The sequence below is a fragment of the Halyomorpha halys genome, unplaced genomic scaffold (assembly GCF_000696795.3).
Source record: "Halyomorpha halys isolate HHAL.00 unplaced genomic scaffold, Hhal_1.1 Scaffold355.1, whole genome shotgun sequence".
NCBI lineage: Eukaryota > Metazoa > Arthropoda > Insecta > Hemiptera > Pentatomidae > Halyomorpha > Halyomorpha halys.
The window spans coordinates 109006-124478 of NW_027110523.1; the positions used below are offsets into that span (position 1 = coordinate 109006).

General features: G+C 30.0%; 1 protein-coding gene across 3 annotated transcripts in view; it reads right to left on the reverse strand.

Annotated features, from left to right (window-relative positions):
• The window catches only part of stan (Protocadherin-like wing polarity protein stan), a 34149-nt gene extending 20119 nt beyond the window's left edge, over positions 1-14030 (reverse strand). For all 3 annotated transcript variants that reach the window (XM_014422092.2, XM_024362752.2, XM_067048678.1), the window contains exons 1-25: positions 13428-14030; positions 13256-13349; positions 11770-12043; positions 11553-11690; positions 11262-11389; positions 10770-10998; positions 10411-10533; positions 10133-10323; positions 9864-10030; positions 9297-9439; positions 9030-9194; positions 8707-8894; positions 8500-8626; positions 8160-8348; positions 7699-7831; positions 7265-7401; positions 6947-7138; positions 6706-6877; positions 6416-6627; positions 3775-3858; positions 3564-3696; positions 3230-3429; positions 1834-1974; positions 1310-1484; positions 303-428 (exon numbers count right to left, since the gene is read on the reverse strand). In XM_014422092.2, coding sequence (XP_014277578.1) covers positions 303-428; positions 1310-1484; positions 1834-1974; positions 3230-3429; positions 3564-3696; positions 3775-3858; positions 6416-6627; positions 6706-6877; positions 6947-7138; positions 7265-7401; positions 7699-7831; positions 8160-8348; positions 8500-8626; positions 8707-8894; positions 9030-9194; positions 9297-9439; positions 9864-10030; positions 10133-10323; positions 10411-10533; positions 10770-10998; positions 11262-11389; positions 11553-11690; positions 11770-12043; positions 13256-13349; positions 13428-13791 — 4225 coding nt within the window. In that variant the 5' untranslated portion in view covers positions 13792-14030. The remainder of the gene's footprint in view (positions 1-302; positions 429-1309; positions 1485-1833; positions 1975-3229; positions 3430-3563; positions 3697-3774; positions 3859-6415; positions 6628-6705; positions 6878-6946; positions 7139-7264; positions 7402-7698; positions 7832-8159; positions 8349-8499; positions 8627-8706; positions 8895-9029; positions 9195-9296; positions 9440-9863; positions 10031-10132; positions 10324-10410; positions 10534-10769; positions 10999-11261; positions 11390-11552; positions 11691-11769; positions 12044-13255; positions 13350-13427) is intronic.
• Positions 14031-15473: the final 1443 nt, after the last annotated feature.

The window sequence follows — 15473 nt, forward strand, 5'->3', positions numbered from 1 at the left end:
TAAAGCTCAAGGTTTAACAATATTTAATATGGTTTTAATGTTCACATTTCATTAATAAAGTAGTTGGGACACATGGACATATCTACTTTTGGATTTTTTTCTTGTTTTGAGATCCTTAATTTATACTTTTGTTAGGTCACAACCCTAAAGTAACAAGTACATATAGGCAAACTTAAATGTATAATACAAATAAATAACAAAAAGCTTAGTGAGCCCAAAGACTTGATGCTTATAACACTAATCACTTAATATAATCCAACTGATAATAAACTTTTTCAACCTAAAAGAAACAAAATCGATACCTGTAAATCCAGCACTGCAGATGCAGGTATAGCCTCCCTCAGCTTGCACACACTCCCCACCATTCTTACAAGGGCTTGAATAACACAGATTTACCTCTGTATCGCATAAATAATGTTCTTTCCGACCTAAAAGGAAAAAAAAATTTAACCTTAAGTTTTTTACCAATCTTATATAAATACTAGATCTTAATTTTCACATGGTGAACTGTTGACCAGTTGATATTTCAAAAAATGAAGTAATCTCTTTCTGATATTTTTATATTATTATGTTTTTAATATAAAAATTAATAATAAGATTTTGTGATTTGAGGATTAAACAACAGAACAAATCTGATCACAATAAATAAAAATACCCTAGGGCTTTAATTTCAATGAACAATTTTCATTTAAATAATTACATCACAATTATTCTACTTTAAGCAATATTAAAAAATACAACCTTTCTGAAGTTAATTTTGTGTGCATAAATATTCTTAAAAATACTGTTTTTTAAAAAAATGTTTTAATTTTTTATTTAAGATGCAGAATAAAATATAGATAATCTATTTTACTCATTAAATTATTTTCACTTTATAGTTTAGATCATTACTTTTTTATTTCTTTAATCCTAGGCTAAACAAAAAAAAAAAAAAATAGCAGAGGACTTCTTTGTTGAAAAAATATGTTGCTTAATGCATGAACGAAAAACATAAAATGCTCACTTTTTTTAGAGATCAATTAAAAAATCAGTTATCACTCTTATATTATATTATGTACATATAATATATACACACACATATAAAAGATAGAATAACTTCAAGAGTGACAAGTAATGTATTTATTTGTCTCACATTTTGATTTTCCGATTTAATTTATTTTTTAGATAACATAATCCATTTCTAGAAAATAAATACATATATAATGTATTGAACTATGATAAGATATAAAAAGCAAAAGAATGATGGCACTGTCTCTTGCATTTTCTTCCCACCCAATATTTAAAATACAATATTTTTAAGTTTTCTTACCGATGAAACCAGCAGGGCAACGGCAAGCGAATGTAGTAACAGGATAAATAGGTCGAAACAACATGGAAGATGAGGTCAGAAAGCCTGAGGCATTTCCAAATTTCAAGACGGTGAGACATTCTTCAAAATTAATACAAGGTTCCCTCACACATAAGTTGTCATCAAATTCCAAAACCTAGAAATAAAAAACATATATGACTTAGAATATATTAATAGAAAGTTTGATTATACCTGCCATAAATAAATTAATTAGACAAAATTAAATTAGTTCAAACATGTTTTTCGAAAACAACCTTTCGATGTTACACTAATATATCAGTAAAAATGTATGAAATTAGGATTTTTAAAAAGAAAATGGCTTCCTATGGGTGCTTGAATTTAGAGAAATAAAAAAAATTTTACTTTTTAAATTAATTTTACAAGAGAGAAGACTTACTAGTTTTGATTCAATAAATAGTTTATGTTTATGTTTAATATTATGATGCAGTGCATGAGATTATGGTAAGTGAAGATATCACAATTACCTGTAATGTAGACAATTTATTCAAAAGTTCTCTGTTGAGGTGGACTCTTTCTTGAAGTAGCTGAGCAGGATACATTTCTCCATCTGGTTTACGAACTGAGAAGCTTACATTCAAAATTCTAGCATCTGTGTCAGAATCCTCCTAAAATTAAAACATAATTATAAAAAAATATTACAGCTCTCAATGATCAAACATTTTTAAAATATATATATTTATATTTTGACAACAAAATAATTAGCCATCAGCAAAGTATTTCTGCAATAAGTATATCTTAGCTCATATCCGGACAGTGCTTTACTTGGTAAGTCTCAAGGTGGCCACCTTGAAAGTTTTTATGGAGGTACAGTTTTTTGGTGGATCTTTTTATGTGTGGAAAAGGTTCATATTGTTCATGTGATGTTATTGTTCATATTCATGTGAGTCGGTCTGTGGTGGAAATTTTTAAAGAACGCTAATGTAGTATTTGAAACTGTCACGGTGTCCAAGTTCAAGAATAACTAGTGAGATGGTAGAAGTATTTTAATGTCATCAAAAACCTTAAGATCCGAAGTGAAGTTTCTTAAGATGGAAGTAAAAACTAAAAAGAAATGGCTTCAGAATTATGACTAATTGAGTCCAGACAAATTCTATAGCTATCTACATTAAAGATTTAAGTATGAGAGTTGAATGAGAAGATGGTTGAGGAAGCAGTCAGTGAAGGACACAAATAAGAGGCAGAATTTCAGGGCTAAGAACAAAAAACAAGATAACAACCATAATTAATTAAAGGAAATACACAATAACAAAATAAGATAACTGATACTTATATTAATCTGTTATCCTCTTACATTCTTGTTATTCTGTATTTACTTTAATTCATTACGGTTTTTGTTAATTCTTAGCCCAGAAATTCTGCCACTTATTTTTGTTCTTCAATGACTGCTCCACCATCTTCTCCTCAAATAATATTCACAGTCAAAAACTAACACAGATGCTTGAGAAAATTATGAAATGAAGGAAAAAATAAAGAGTAGGAGAAAGGCATAAAAATGCAAGGAAAAGGGAAGAAAGGAAAGAAAGAAAAGATGGGGAATGACTGCGGTAACGACTCGACTCTGGCTGTATCATAGGAAAGGAAATTATTATAGTAAGAGTTGTAAATATCAATAGATAATCCAAAAATTTAAGCTGAAAGCATTAAGCACCACTCAATCCAATGGGATATAAAATGAGAAAGAAAAAAATTACTGTAAAAGATATACTGCCCAACTCATTGGGTGGCTATGTGTACAGCATACTATAACTGGTGTAACAAACTTACTTTTTAAAACTTACAATACATATATAGGTTCAGTATAATTTAAATTAATCTAAAATACATAACAGTAATATATAATTTTTTTTTAATGGCACTTACTTGAATACTAAAAATATAAACATTATGCTTGGGACAAGGGACGATAGCAGCTACTGCTTCAACGAAATAAGTGTAGAGAGGGGACAAAAATGCTTGCTCGGTCATATCTCCAAGCCTCACAGTAACTGAATTCATGAGCATTTCATCAGTAATTAGACGTACAGTCAGTTCCATCCAAGCTTTGACCTCGTTCATACCATCTGTACAACATTAAATGTTTTATATTTCCTTATACTATTTTAGTGTTATGATCAACTGAATCTATTGTATAATTATAAATTATAGGTATTGTCACAAATACTTCAACGAAACAATAATAATAAAGAAAATCTACCTGAGACAGAAACTTCCATAGTGGCCAACTTAGGTACATTAGTATTCAGCTGAGGGGACAATGATAGCTCACCAGAAGTTTCGTTAAGAGTAACTAAAGCTGCGTTATTCCCAGACAGCAATCGATATCTCAACTAGAAAATTCAGGCAGGATCTATAAATTTTAGAATCACAACAATATTCGTACAAAAGAAAATCAATTTGAATCTTACCTTATCTGAAACATCAGCATCAAAAGCAGGAATTTTTCCAATTGGACCAGATGGAAAACATTCTCGAAAATTATTGAAGATTACCTGAAACATGAAATTGGAATATAATACAAACTAAGCTAAAATATTTATACCAACTAAATTATTACTATCTTAAGGTGCCTCTAAATGTTTGCCACACATTGGTAAATTTGGGCATGGAGAAGAGTGTGGATGGGTTATTTGGATTAGCTGGTATAAGTTGGCCTTAATTTGCGGCTGACCCATTGGGTGTCAGTTATTGGGAACAAATCAAAGGAGGCTCGTTTATACTGCATCCTCACATTTGTTTTTAGTTAGCATTGTGTTAGAATTACTAAGAGATGAATATTTGTGCTCTACATGTTTTAATTAATTAAAGAATTTCCTAACCTTTGGATTCAATAATTAACTCTTGTTTAAGATTGTATATTTTAAATTATATTGATTCAGCGTAAATACATTGTTTCATATCTTCTTAAATAATTCTAGCAGTTTATTTTTAATTCAATATACCTATTTATGAATACTTTATACATCTATGTAATTAAGTTACCAAGTTTATGACAAAAATTCTAGAACGAGGGTTGAATTTATAGGTTATGTAGTATTATTTAAATAAATTTTTATCATTTACAACCTACTTTGCTGATATTTGTTTCCTTTCATTTAGCCTATCTTTATTTTCTTTCTTTTTATAATGAAAATTGAATGTAATACCCGGCAAAAGTAAAAAAAACATACAAGCATGTGGATATCAATGTTTGTTGCTTCCTTTGTTTACCAAATATTTGTACAAGTACTATGAGTACTATGAGGGACGCCCTGAATATAGTGTTGTGTACTCTTCTAAATTCTCCCGTTATTCATCCTCTTTCGGTCTGAATATTTTACGTAATACTTTATTTTCAAAAACCTTAAGGCCCTAACGAACCCAAAGATTCATCCCTTAGTTCAAGAGGCCAGATCTGGCATCCATAAAGAACAGTGGAAAGGATAATTGTTTTGTAAATTCAAATTTTTAAGTTTTCCGATAGAAGGCGCGAGCATTACATTTACATATTAAAAAAAATGGAGGAAAAATTGATTCGTAACTCCTTTTAAAAAAAAAATTAGGTAAATTTAAAGATACTGAAGATTCAATTTAAAACACTTACACTTTCTTTCTCAAGAGATTAAAGTAGCAATGCCAAGTTGCTTCTATTACCTTATTCTAATAAACCTTATACTAATACCTTTTAACATATACAGACTCTAACAATATCCATTTGGTACTTGCAACCAAAATTTACAGATTTATTTTCAAATTATTTATTAACTTTCGAACAAAATATTTTATTATTAATTATTTATTTGAACACATTATTTTTGTACAATCTCATATCACATCAGTTTTATTTCAGATCTGATCACTGTGATAGTAACTTCATTAAATATTTTTTATTTCTTATTCCTTTTTAAATAAGTATAAGTTATGAAATATATTTAGTATTTAACATAATTTCAATAAATATAGTATCATATGTAAAACAGTTAGTGTGGTGGCGATGAAGGTTAAAAAAATTAAACTGAAGATTCAAGTAAAAAAAAAAAAAAAAAGTAACTGTCCACCATCTCACTCACTGATAAACACGAGTTCAAGAGCGTCTGATGGAGCCTGACAAATGTCTTCCTCAGTAGGGTATTCATCATGTTTTAAATGTAAAATGTTTTACCCTGTTAAATGTTGTGAGCCATGTACCATGTTAAAGGCATAAGAGCTTATAGAGGATTTTCTGAGCAACTTTTGATTAAAGTAATTTATTACAATATGCCTAAATTAAATGAAAAGTGAAATTTCTGTGAAAGTTTGGCTACTGAGTGCCTTCCTGATCTTCTAACTTGTGAGGAACAGAATCAAGATGAGCTAATTGTCAACTGTCATTACATTATTATTATTGTCATCCATTGCTTTATTAGTCATAAAAACGTCCAATACTAAAACAAAAAAAAAACACAAACTACGAGCAAGTAACCTAACACAACAAACAAAATGATGACATACATAGCTGGTCTGTTGCATGATATCATTCTGTATTTAACAGACCTAGCAACAGACTCTCAAATATTTCATATGTTATATCATTTTAACATAGCAAAAGAAGGAAATTTTTCTCCGTTTAACATGAGTTTTTTTCATTTAACACGCTTTAACATGTCAGTCTAAAGATAATGAATACCCCTAAAATCTAAATCTTTTCTTAACAACTGATGTACTTCAACCCTATATACATATTATGTTACTGAGCGTAATTGTAAGGGATGACAAAATTAAAAATTAAATTTAGCCTGAGAGGAAGGTGATAAGATCAGATTGTTATAATTATTCAAAAACCTTATTTTAAATACTAGTGTCTTTTCTTTTATAAAGAGTATACTATTTATAAACTTTCTGTTTCGCAATCCTGACAGTAATGAATTAATAAAAGTTGATTCCACATAATTAAAGATTAAATTTATGAAAAAATACATAAATTATTGTAAATAAATTTATGGGCAGCATAAAACAGCATCCTTGAAAAGATAAATTTTTATCGATACTAATATTTATTCTTAAAACTAATTTAAAATTAGGATGAATTACTTGAAAATCGGAGAGCTTTGGAGCATTATCATTGACATCTGTTACAATAATAGTGACAGTAGCATCAGACCTGAGGGGAGCGGAACTTGCCCTAATCACAACAGAATATGTTTTCTTAGAACTTTCGTAATCAAGTTCAGTCAAGGTGGTCAGCTCGGCTTTGTCGTTCCCGGCTCTCCTCTGCAGAGAAAAAAGTGAAGAATCTTCTCCTCCTGGTAAATATATTACATTATTGTATATACGTACATACTCTTATTTTTTATTCAGCTGTATAAATATCAATTATTTACCTATGATTGAGTAAGTAACATAAGCATTAGCTCCTACATCTGGATCGGAAGCGTAAATTTCACCAACTGTAGAACCAATCGGCGAGTTTTCAGGAATATACAGTTTTAGCTTATCTGATTCAAAAGAAGGAGGAGAATCGTTGACATCTTCAATTTTGACTAATATTTCAACCTGGAAGGGCATAAATGAGTAAACAAATGCAACAACCAATGAATAAATTACCAAAAAAAAAATGCTCACAGAAGATGAAAGTGGAGGTGAAGCTCGATCTGATGCAATAGCAATTAGGGTATATTGGGCAGTCGATTCTCTATCTAATCCTCTGTTCACTCTCACGACACCAGTTATAGGTTCCATAATGAAAGTGTCAGTGTCTTCTAAAGAGTATCTTACTCTGCCATTAAGGCTAAGGTCTGGGTCGGTAGCAGAGACCTTAAAAAAAAGAGAGCCCAAATGTTTTAAAATGGTTTCACTAAATAAATCATTAAGAACAACCTATTAGTATTAGTTTTTGTTCTAAGATCTTTGCTTTAATCTCTAAAATTTTATATTACTAACCTGTAAAATACTGGTGCCAATAGGCACATCTTCAGAAACTGATACAAGATATGATTCTTGAGAAAATTTTGGGGGGTTGTCATTGACATCGGTGACAGTGATTTCAACATCTGTACTATCAGAAAGTTGAGGAGTTCCTGAAAAGAAAAAATATTTCCATGAGAAAATATAAATAATCAGGCCTTGTTATGATTAAATATATATTAGTTGTTTTATTTCATAGTACATTTAAAAAAACCTTCACTATTATAATTTATTACAATAATATTGTGGCCGAAATGTTAGACTTATAAAAAAATATAAATTGTTTTGAGACTGAAATTGGATAAAATGTATTTATTTAAACAATAATAACCAGTCTCGAGAAAGTGTAAAGATTATATATTAAATATAATGTTTATTTATAGATAAGCTCAAACTACAATAAAGTTTACCATTGTCTTTAGCTGTAACACTAAGTAAATATCCTGATGTAATCTCCCTATCCAAGACTGCTGTAGTAATTATAGCTCCAGTATCAGGATTAATAGTAAACTCAGTAGTGTCAGAGCTTAAACTATAAGAAATCTAAAAAAAAAAAAAGTACAATAACATAAATAATATGTTATTCAAAATAAAAAAAACATAAAAGTCAAATAGTACTAATTAATGTTAAATATTTGCCTCATTAAGCAGTTACAGTACAATCAACTATATGTCAATCAAACAATAATTTTAATTATTTAATTTTATTAAAGTATAACTAAAATTATTTTGAAATTCCAAACACTAAAAGAGCTATAAAAGTATCGTTTCATATTAAAATAAGTAATACTTTTTTGAGTATTAACTGAAAAATTTATCAGAAAAATAATGAAGATGTAGTCAATTTAGGGAAGCTTTAACTTGTGTTTACCTCAGCATTAACACCAGAATCTCCATCTGAAGCAGAAACAACCAAAACTGTAGTTCCAATCTTAGCATCTTCTGGAATTGATGCTGAATATGGAGCGTTATCAAATATAGGTGAGAAAGTATTAGCATCGGTAATATTAATGTAGACGTTAGCAGTGTCATAACGTCCACCCGAATCTATTGCACGGACCTAAAAATAAACATGAGGAGCTTAAGAATAAAAAAAAGTATCTGATAAATTTAATATATCGGTTACACTAAACACAAAATTTAATAATACTGTAAAGCAATATTGCTATATAATAAAATGTAGAAAAAAAAAGTATTAATAATCAACTAACAGATAATATGAATCTTCTCTCTTGTTTGTAGTCTAATGGTTGAGCAACAGTAATGAGTCCACGACCATTCTGAGTAGTTATGGCAAATCTTCCTCTAGTATTTCCGCTCATAATTTCATAATTCAACCTGAGAATTAAACATTACATCAAATATGACTTTTACCAAAAATATATTTTAAATCGATTCCGTCATTTATAATTAAATACCTTGGATTTTCATCTGGATCGGTTGCATGAACTACAACAACTGAAGCTCCAGGTCCAACATCTTCTGGAAGGTTGGCAGAATATTCTTTTGGTGAAAACTGAGGGTCATTATCATTAGTGTCTTGAATCACGATAGACACAGATGCTGTTCCAGATCTAGGAGGATCACCTTTGTCCACAGCTAATACCTATTAAAGTAAATTAAAAAAAAAAATCAGTGCAATTAAAAATTTTAAATTGGTCAACCACCAACAAAATTAGAAAAAATTACACAAACCTGTGTAATTAGTTTATTAATAAAAATATAGTGAACAAAAATTCACCTCAAAATTTAAACGAGAAGTAGCTTCTCTGTCAAGCTGCCGCCTTGTTGAAAGCCAACCAGTATTTGGATCTACAGTAACAGGCAACTCATCTGGTGAGAAATGCGGTGATATTCGATATTCTATTTCAGAGTTTTCCCTTTCATCTCCATCATATGCTTGCACCTAAAAATTAATAGCTTGTAAGGTATAGGGAAAAAAAATTGGCTGATGTATTAGTTAAATTTAAAGAAACTATAAACTTAAAAAAATAATAATTTCACTAACCCGAACTATTGAAAAACCAACAGGAACACCTTCTGAAACTGATTCTTGAAACAGAGACGTATAGAAACGTGGGGAATTATCATTTACATCTTTAACATTTACCAAAACTTGAGTCGTGTTAGATTTTCCAGGACTGCCTCCATCTAAAATATAATTAAACTTATAAAATGCTTTCCAATCGGGAGGTTTATCTATATATTGAATGTATGTTTTAATGTGAAAAAAATCTTTCATTCTCCACTACACACATAAGGTTCCTTTATTGGCATTTAGGAGCTCTTACCCAATGTTTAACATGATCCATCTTTCTAGTAGTTACATTTCCCTATGTATCCATACTAAATACTTTGTCATAATTTAGTTGTTTTGTAATGAATACTACATTGATATTTCATTTTCACAATCACTATATTCTAATCTTGAAAGGTCAGTAAAAGAACATTATGTGTGTAGTTGGAAAGTTTTAGGAAGGATTTTTTTTACAATAAAAACTTATATAGAATAATAATTAAAATAAAAATTAATAATACAATAATAGTTTTAGTTAAAGTGCAACAATAAATTTACCCTGAGCTCGAACTACAAGACGATAACTGCGTATTGATTCATAATCAAGAGGTTTCACCAGTGTTATTTCTCCATTCTGAGAGTCAATTGAAAATTGTCCTTGGGTATTACCACCAATAATTGCATACCGAAGAGCTGCATTTTGTCCAGCATCAGCATCTGTAGCTCTATAGCATATTAAACATTATTATTGTTTCAAATATCATTCATGTGATAATAAAAAAAACAAGGAAAAATATATTTTATACATTTTTTTAAAAATCCATTACCTGACTGTAGCTATTACTGGGCTAGCACCAGCAGGAGTATCTTCAGGAAGAGAGACAGTAGTAGCTCGTTCAGAAAACTGAGGATAGTTGTCATTCTCATCACCGATCCGTACAACAAGAGATACTGTGGAACTTAGGCGAGTCGATGATGGTTGTGATTTGTCTGATGCTTCCACCAGAACTGTATATACCTTATAGAGAAGAATAAATAAATAAAAAAATATTATAACATTAAATTTTATGCATTTTCAAAAAAAAAAAAATAATAAAATAAATACCTCAGCAGTTTCTCTGTCTAATGGCTGCCTAGTTGTTAAGAGCCCACTTTGAGAATCAATATTAAAGATTCCATCACCCTTGTCCAAGCCACCTGATTCAACACCAGCTATTTTGTACTCGACCTATACAGGAAAATCATTTAAAAAAAATTATGTAGGAATCTTACATTTTGGTGGTTTATTCTTCCATTTAAAAGAATGTCCAACAATGAATCTATGGTTGTTGTTTTTAAATTTAATTCAGTAATGCCAGTAGTATATAGCTATTAAAAATAAAAAATTAAAAAAATTAAAAATAATCAATAATTTATGCCTAAAAAATAAATATTTAAAAATTCATATTGAGAATTGAAAATTACTTGAGCATTAAGGCCGATATCCAAATCAGTAGCCCTTAACTGAGCGACTGCAGTTCCAACAGGCGAACTTTCACTTATAGTAGTTTCTGTGGCAACACCTTGCTCAAATACAGGTGCATGATCGTTGACATCTCCAACATTAATTTGCAGAGTAGTTGTGGCTGACTGATGAGAATTAACAGTATCTGATGTAACGGTCACTCGAAAATAATGGACATCCATCGTCTCTCTGTTAATAAGATGAAAAACAATAAAATAAATTTCTTGAGAAATGGAACAAAAAATCAAGACTTAAACAATATAATTCCAAATATAATAAGAAACTACAATAACCATGAATTTGCTAAACAAAATAAAAAATTCAAAAAATACTTTCGTCAAGACAAACATAACCTATAAATATAATAAACTTAAAGGACCACATATTTTGATATCAATTTAGTTAAATAAAGAAATGTTTGGATAAAATGCCAATAGGTCATAGTAACAAACCTATCGAGTCGAGCAGTAGCTGTAACAACACCAGTGCTTGCACCGATACTAAACATCCCTTGGCTTCTTGAATCTAGGACACTAACCATCGAATACAATCCTCCTTCTTTAACGGCTACTGAGCAAACCTAAGTAAAAAATTAAAATAAGATAACTTAAATAGTTGAAATTACAAAAATCAACAAATTCATACCATAATAAGTTATTGCTAAGAAATTCTCATCAAGTAAAGTAATTCTAACATATTTAGATGATACAACTGATGATTATCATTGCTATTAAGGTACATACTTCTGTTCCTGGAGGTTGTTCTTCAAGCACAGAAGCAATATAAAGGGGCTTCTCAAATGCTAAGTCCCCAGGACGTGAGGCAGTTCTTCTAACTCTCCCCGATTCTTCATAAGTACTCCTTCGGAAAGAAACATATACCTGAAACACATAATGAACAGTTAAAGAACATTCTATGAATTTTCCTGCTAGAAAAAATGATTTTCTATTGAGTAGGTACCCTTATGGTATGCTGGGATGGATGCAAGAGCAGACCAGAATTGGATGAGCAAGTGTACTCTAGAGCTACAGGCAATTCCAGAAGACCTGCCGTAGAAAGACATAAATCCTCCTTGGCCACTAAATGTCCTCCACGTGGCTCAACCCCAAACCGGGGCTCAGCCACTCCAGTTAGCACTATATTACATGACCCCAGACCCCTCGGAACAAGGGACCTGAGGCTTGCGACCACTTGAGAACTGCGCAAGCATACTTGGGACATTGCTTCATTTTTACTTTAAACAGAAATCAAAATATCACAATAAATACTTTGTAAAAAAAAATTAAGCATAAAATTAATATAGAAAAACATAATCTTTTAAATAATAAATACATTCATTATTATTTCAATAAATAGTTTAAATGTATGTTTATATATTCAAACAAAACAATTATACAGGATAAGAGATAACCATAATCAATTAAAACATAATACCTTCTTCAAATTAAAACAATTAAAATAAAATATAAATTATGCATAGAGATAAATCTTAGAAGTTTATCAGACAAATAGTTTTAATAAAGCTCTAATAACTTATCAAGACAAGTGAGATCAGTACGACAAGGTAAGTTAAAACTGAGGGACATGAGCACTTTATTAGGTAGAAATGTGTATATATCTAAATTAACATTGCTGCAACACACACATTAATTTTTTTTTAAAACACAAAAAGTAAGTAAATAGTCATATTTCAATATCATATATAGTTGATTCAAGGTGACAATATTTCAAATGTCACATTATCGGCGAAAAGGAAGGTAAAGGGTTAATTAAAAATAATATTTATAGGGAGGAAATGTAATATAATTCATCAATTACCACCAAATTTATCAAAAGTATAAGTTTATGGATAAAATTTAAATTTTATTCATTAATAAAGGATGAGATATAATAAAATATATGCATAAATAAGAAAATTTATATTTATGGTATTTTGTAAATTATTTTTGATCTATGAACTAATACACTATTAAGCATGACAAGCTCAACCCTCTGAATTTTAAATGATGATAAATCTTAATTAATTGTCACCAGCTTAATTTTTTGATTAAAGAAATAAATATTAAATTACTGATTGAATAGTTCTGATAATGTCAAATTTAGGAAGATAACACTTCCGCAGTATAAAAAATGCCATGGATATTTATGCTTTAATAAACTCCTAATGGTAAATGAAGCAATCATTTTAATGCATTTAAATAAATTTACAAGCGAAAACATTATCTCGTAGTTTTCTATATACAGAAGTTTTATGTTGAATTAATGCAATTTTGTTGACATTTAATGTACATAATACCATTAAATCAAACTTTTGAAAGTATAAAAAAAAAAAACAATATAACTTGTAAAATTACTTTTTAAATTTATCATTTAAGAAATGTGGAACAACAATTAAAATACTGAATTTTCACCTCTTTAATATATTGTAATTATACTAATATCTTACTTGAAAGCAGGAAATGAGAATGAAGCAATTGTTTCACTAGGCCACTTTTTCGCCTCCGAAATTTTATTTTGAATTTTGTTTTCAAAAACTCCATCTACAATAGATGATAATTATCAAATGGTGTAATAAAAAACTTTGTACCAATTTTTTAAAAATTAAATAAAATAACTACCTTCAAAACTAATTAAATCAGCACATCCACGAATTAACACTCTTAAAGGAATAGAAACATAATCTAAGGTACCATTCGATGTTGAATCTATATACAATGTAAAAAGGTTCGGATAAAAAACACCATCACATTGAAGTTTCTGCCTAAGGTACACTTCACCAAAAGAATGGTCAACACGCAACAGTCTTCTTACAAAAGAAGCACTTTTATCAACATTTATTGTGTAGTGTCTTTTGTGGTGTTCATTCGTTTTAAGGCCAGCATCAAATATGAGGGATCCAGGTTCCTCTTCTTCGGAGAGTAAAATTAAATATCCAGAACAAAAAACCAATTTAAACAAAACTAATAAAATACAAAGTCTCATTTTTGCTACAATTACCCCTCACCAAATTTCAATATAGACATCTTAAAATATTGATTTCGGAAAACATTCAATGAAGTAGGTATAAAGGGGTCTTGATACACTTGTTCACCGCTAAATTGTAATTCGGTCTGTTGCAAGGGCACATATAATTGACAATAATGAGAGTTTTGTGACTGATAACACTGGCTGTCATTGTATATATACAAATTATCAGAGGCCGTAAACAACCAGACTAGCGGCCGCCGCCATCACTGAATTCCTAGGTCCTAACTCGATTCTTCTTATCGATACTCTTTACTCGATAGGTTGAAATGGAAAGTACACTTCTTCTAGGGTATGTTGAATAGCGTGAGGTGTAATCAAGTGCATGCATATTGTTTTAAAAATTACCTAAATCTCCATCAAAGGTAAATATTTAAGTATAAATAGAAAGTTCACGCCTCTAAATACTAAAACGTGGACTAAAAAATGATATGGAATGATAAAATAGACATTTTAAAACTTATATAAGAACTAGAAAATAAAAACTTTATTCATAATTCGGATGACGTTTCAAACCAATATGTTGTCATTATCAAATTTAATCCCTAGCTTTAAAACACTGCTTCAGTTGTCGAAAAAGTTTATTTCATCAAATTACACACTCTTGTCATTATAATTCATATAGCCGAAGCAGTATTCCTGTATTAGGTCGATTACAGTGCAATTACGAAAATGAAATTAGCAACATAGAATAATAACAAGATATTTTAATTTTAAGTCTAGGTTTGAGAGTAGACAAAAATTGGTCCGAAACGTCATGGAAATAATTGAAGTTTTAAAGGGGTGTAATTTTTCCGGACGTTTTTCTATAGAAGAATATGTGACCATTAAAAATTGGTATTTTTTTATCATTGTTAATTGTTCAACTGCTGAAAAACAAGGTAACTTTGTTCTTTATTTGAGTCAAGAATTTGTTCACCAAAAGCTTTTTTTTTTTAAATCTCCATATATTTTAATTCATGCATTAATTTTTACAAATCATGGGGTAGCCACTGGTATTTTATTTTACAAAACAATCAAATATACTGTTTTCTATCTTCACGTTGAACCTGAAGATATATATGGGTTATGGACGTGCCGACGAGGGGACTTGAAGCTTGCGAGAGCGCTCTAGGAAAGAATGTACCTTAATAACCAGTCAAACTGAAAACCTGTTTGGAGAACAGGTAAATAAAAAGAAACCACTCGGGAGTAGCGGTTGTTGCCTCCGATTTACTCATTAGAATCGTTCTCGTTTGACCTTTAGCACGGGCCACACCAGTCTCTCTAATTACCGGGGCCTACCACGCACACAATCGCGGGGAACTTTGCATCAAACGCAACCTTGACTCTTAATCGAGATCAAGGAACTCCCTCAATTTGTGGTTTTGATTTTGGATATGTTATTCAAAAATAGTGATAGTTGAATCATAAGTAGAGACCAGATTTTTGGATAGTAAAAAACTCAGAACGGGCACAACAGTGCAGTAAAAATTCAATATCAATGTAATAATCAAGTTTATTGTTTAATTGATAATATTAATACATGGAAATATCTAACCTTTTTAACATATTTAGATGATACAACTGATGATTATCATTGCTATTAAGGTACATACTTCTGTTCCTGGAGGTTGTTCTTCAAGCACAGAAGCAATATA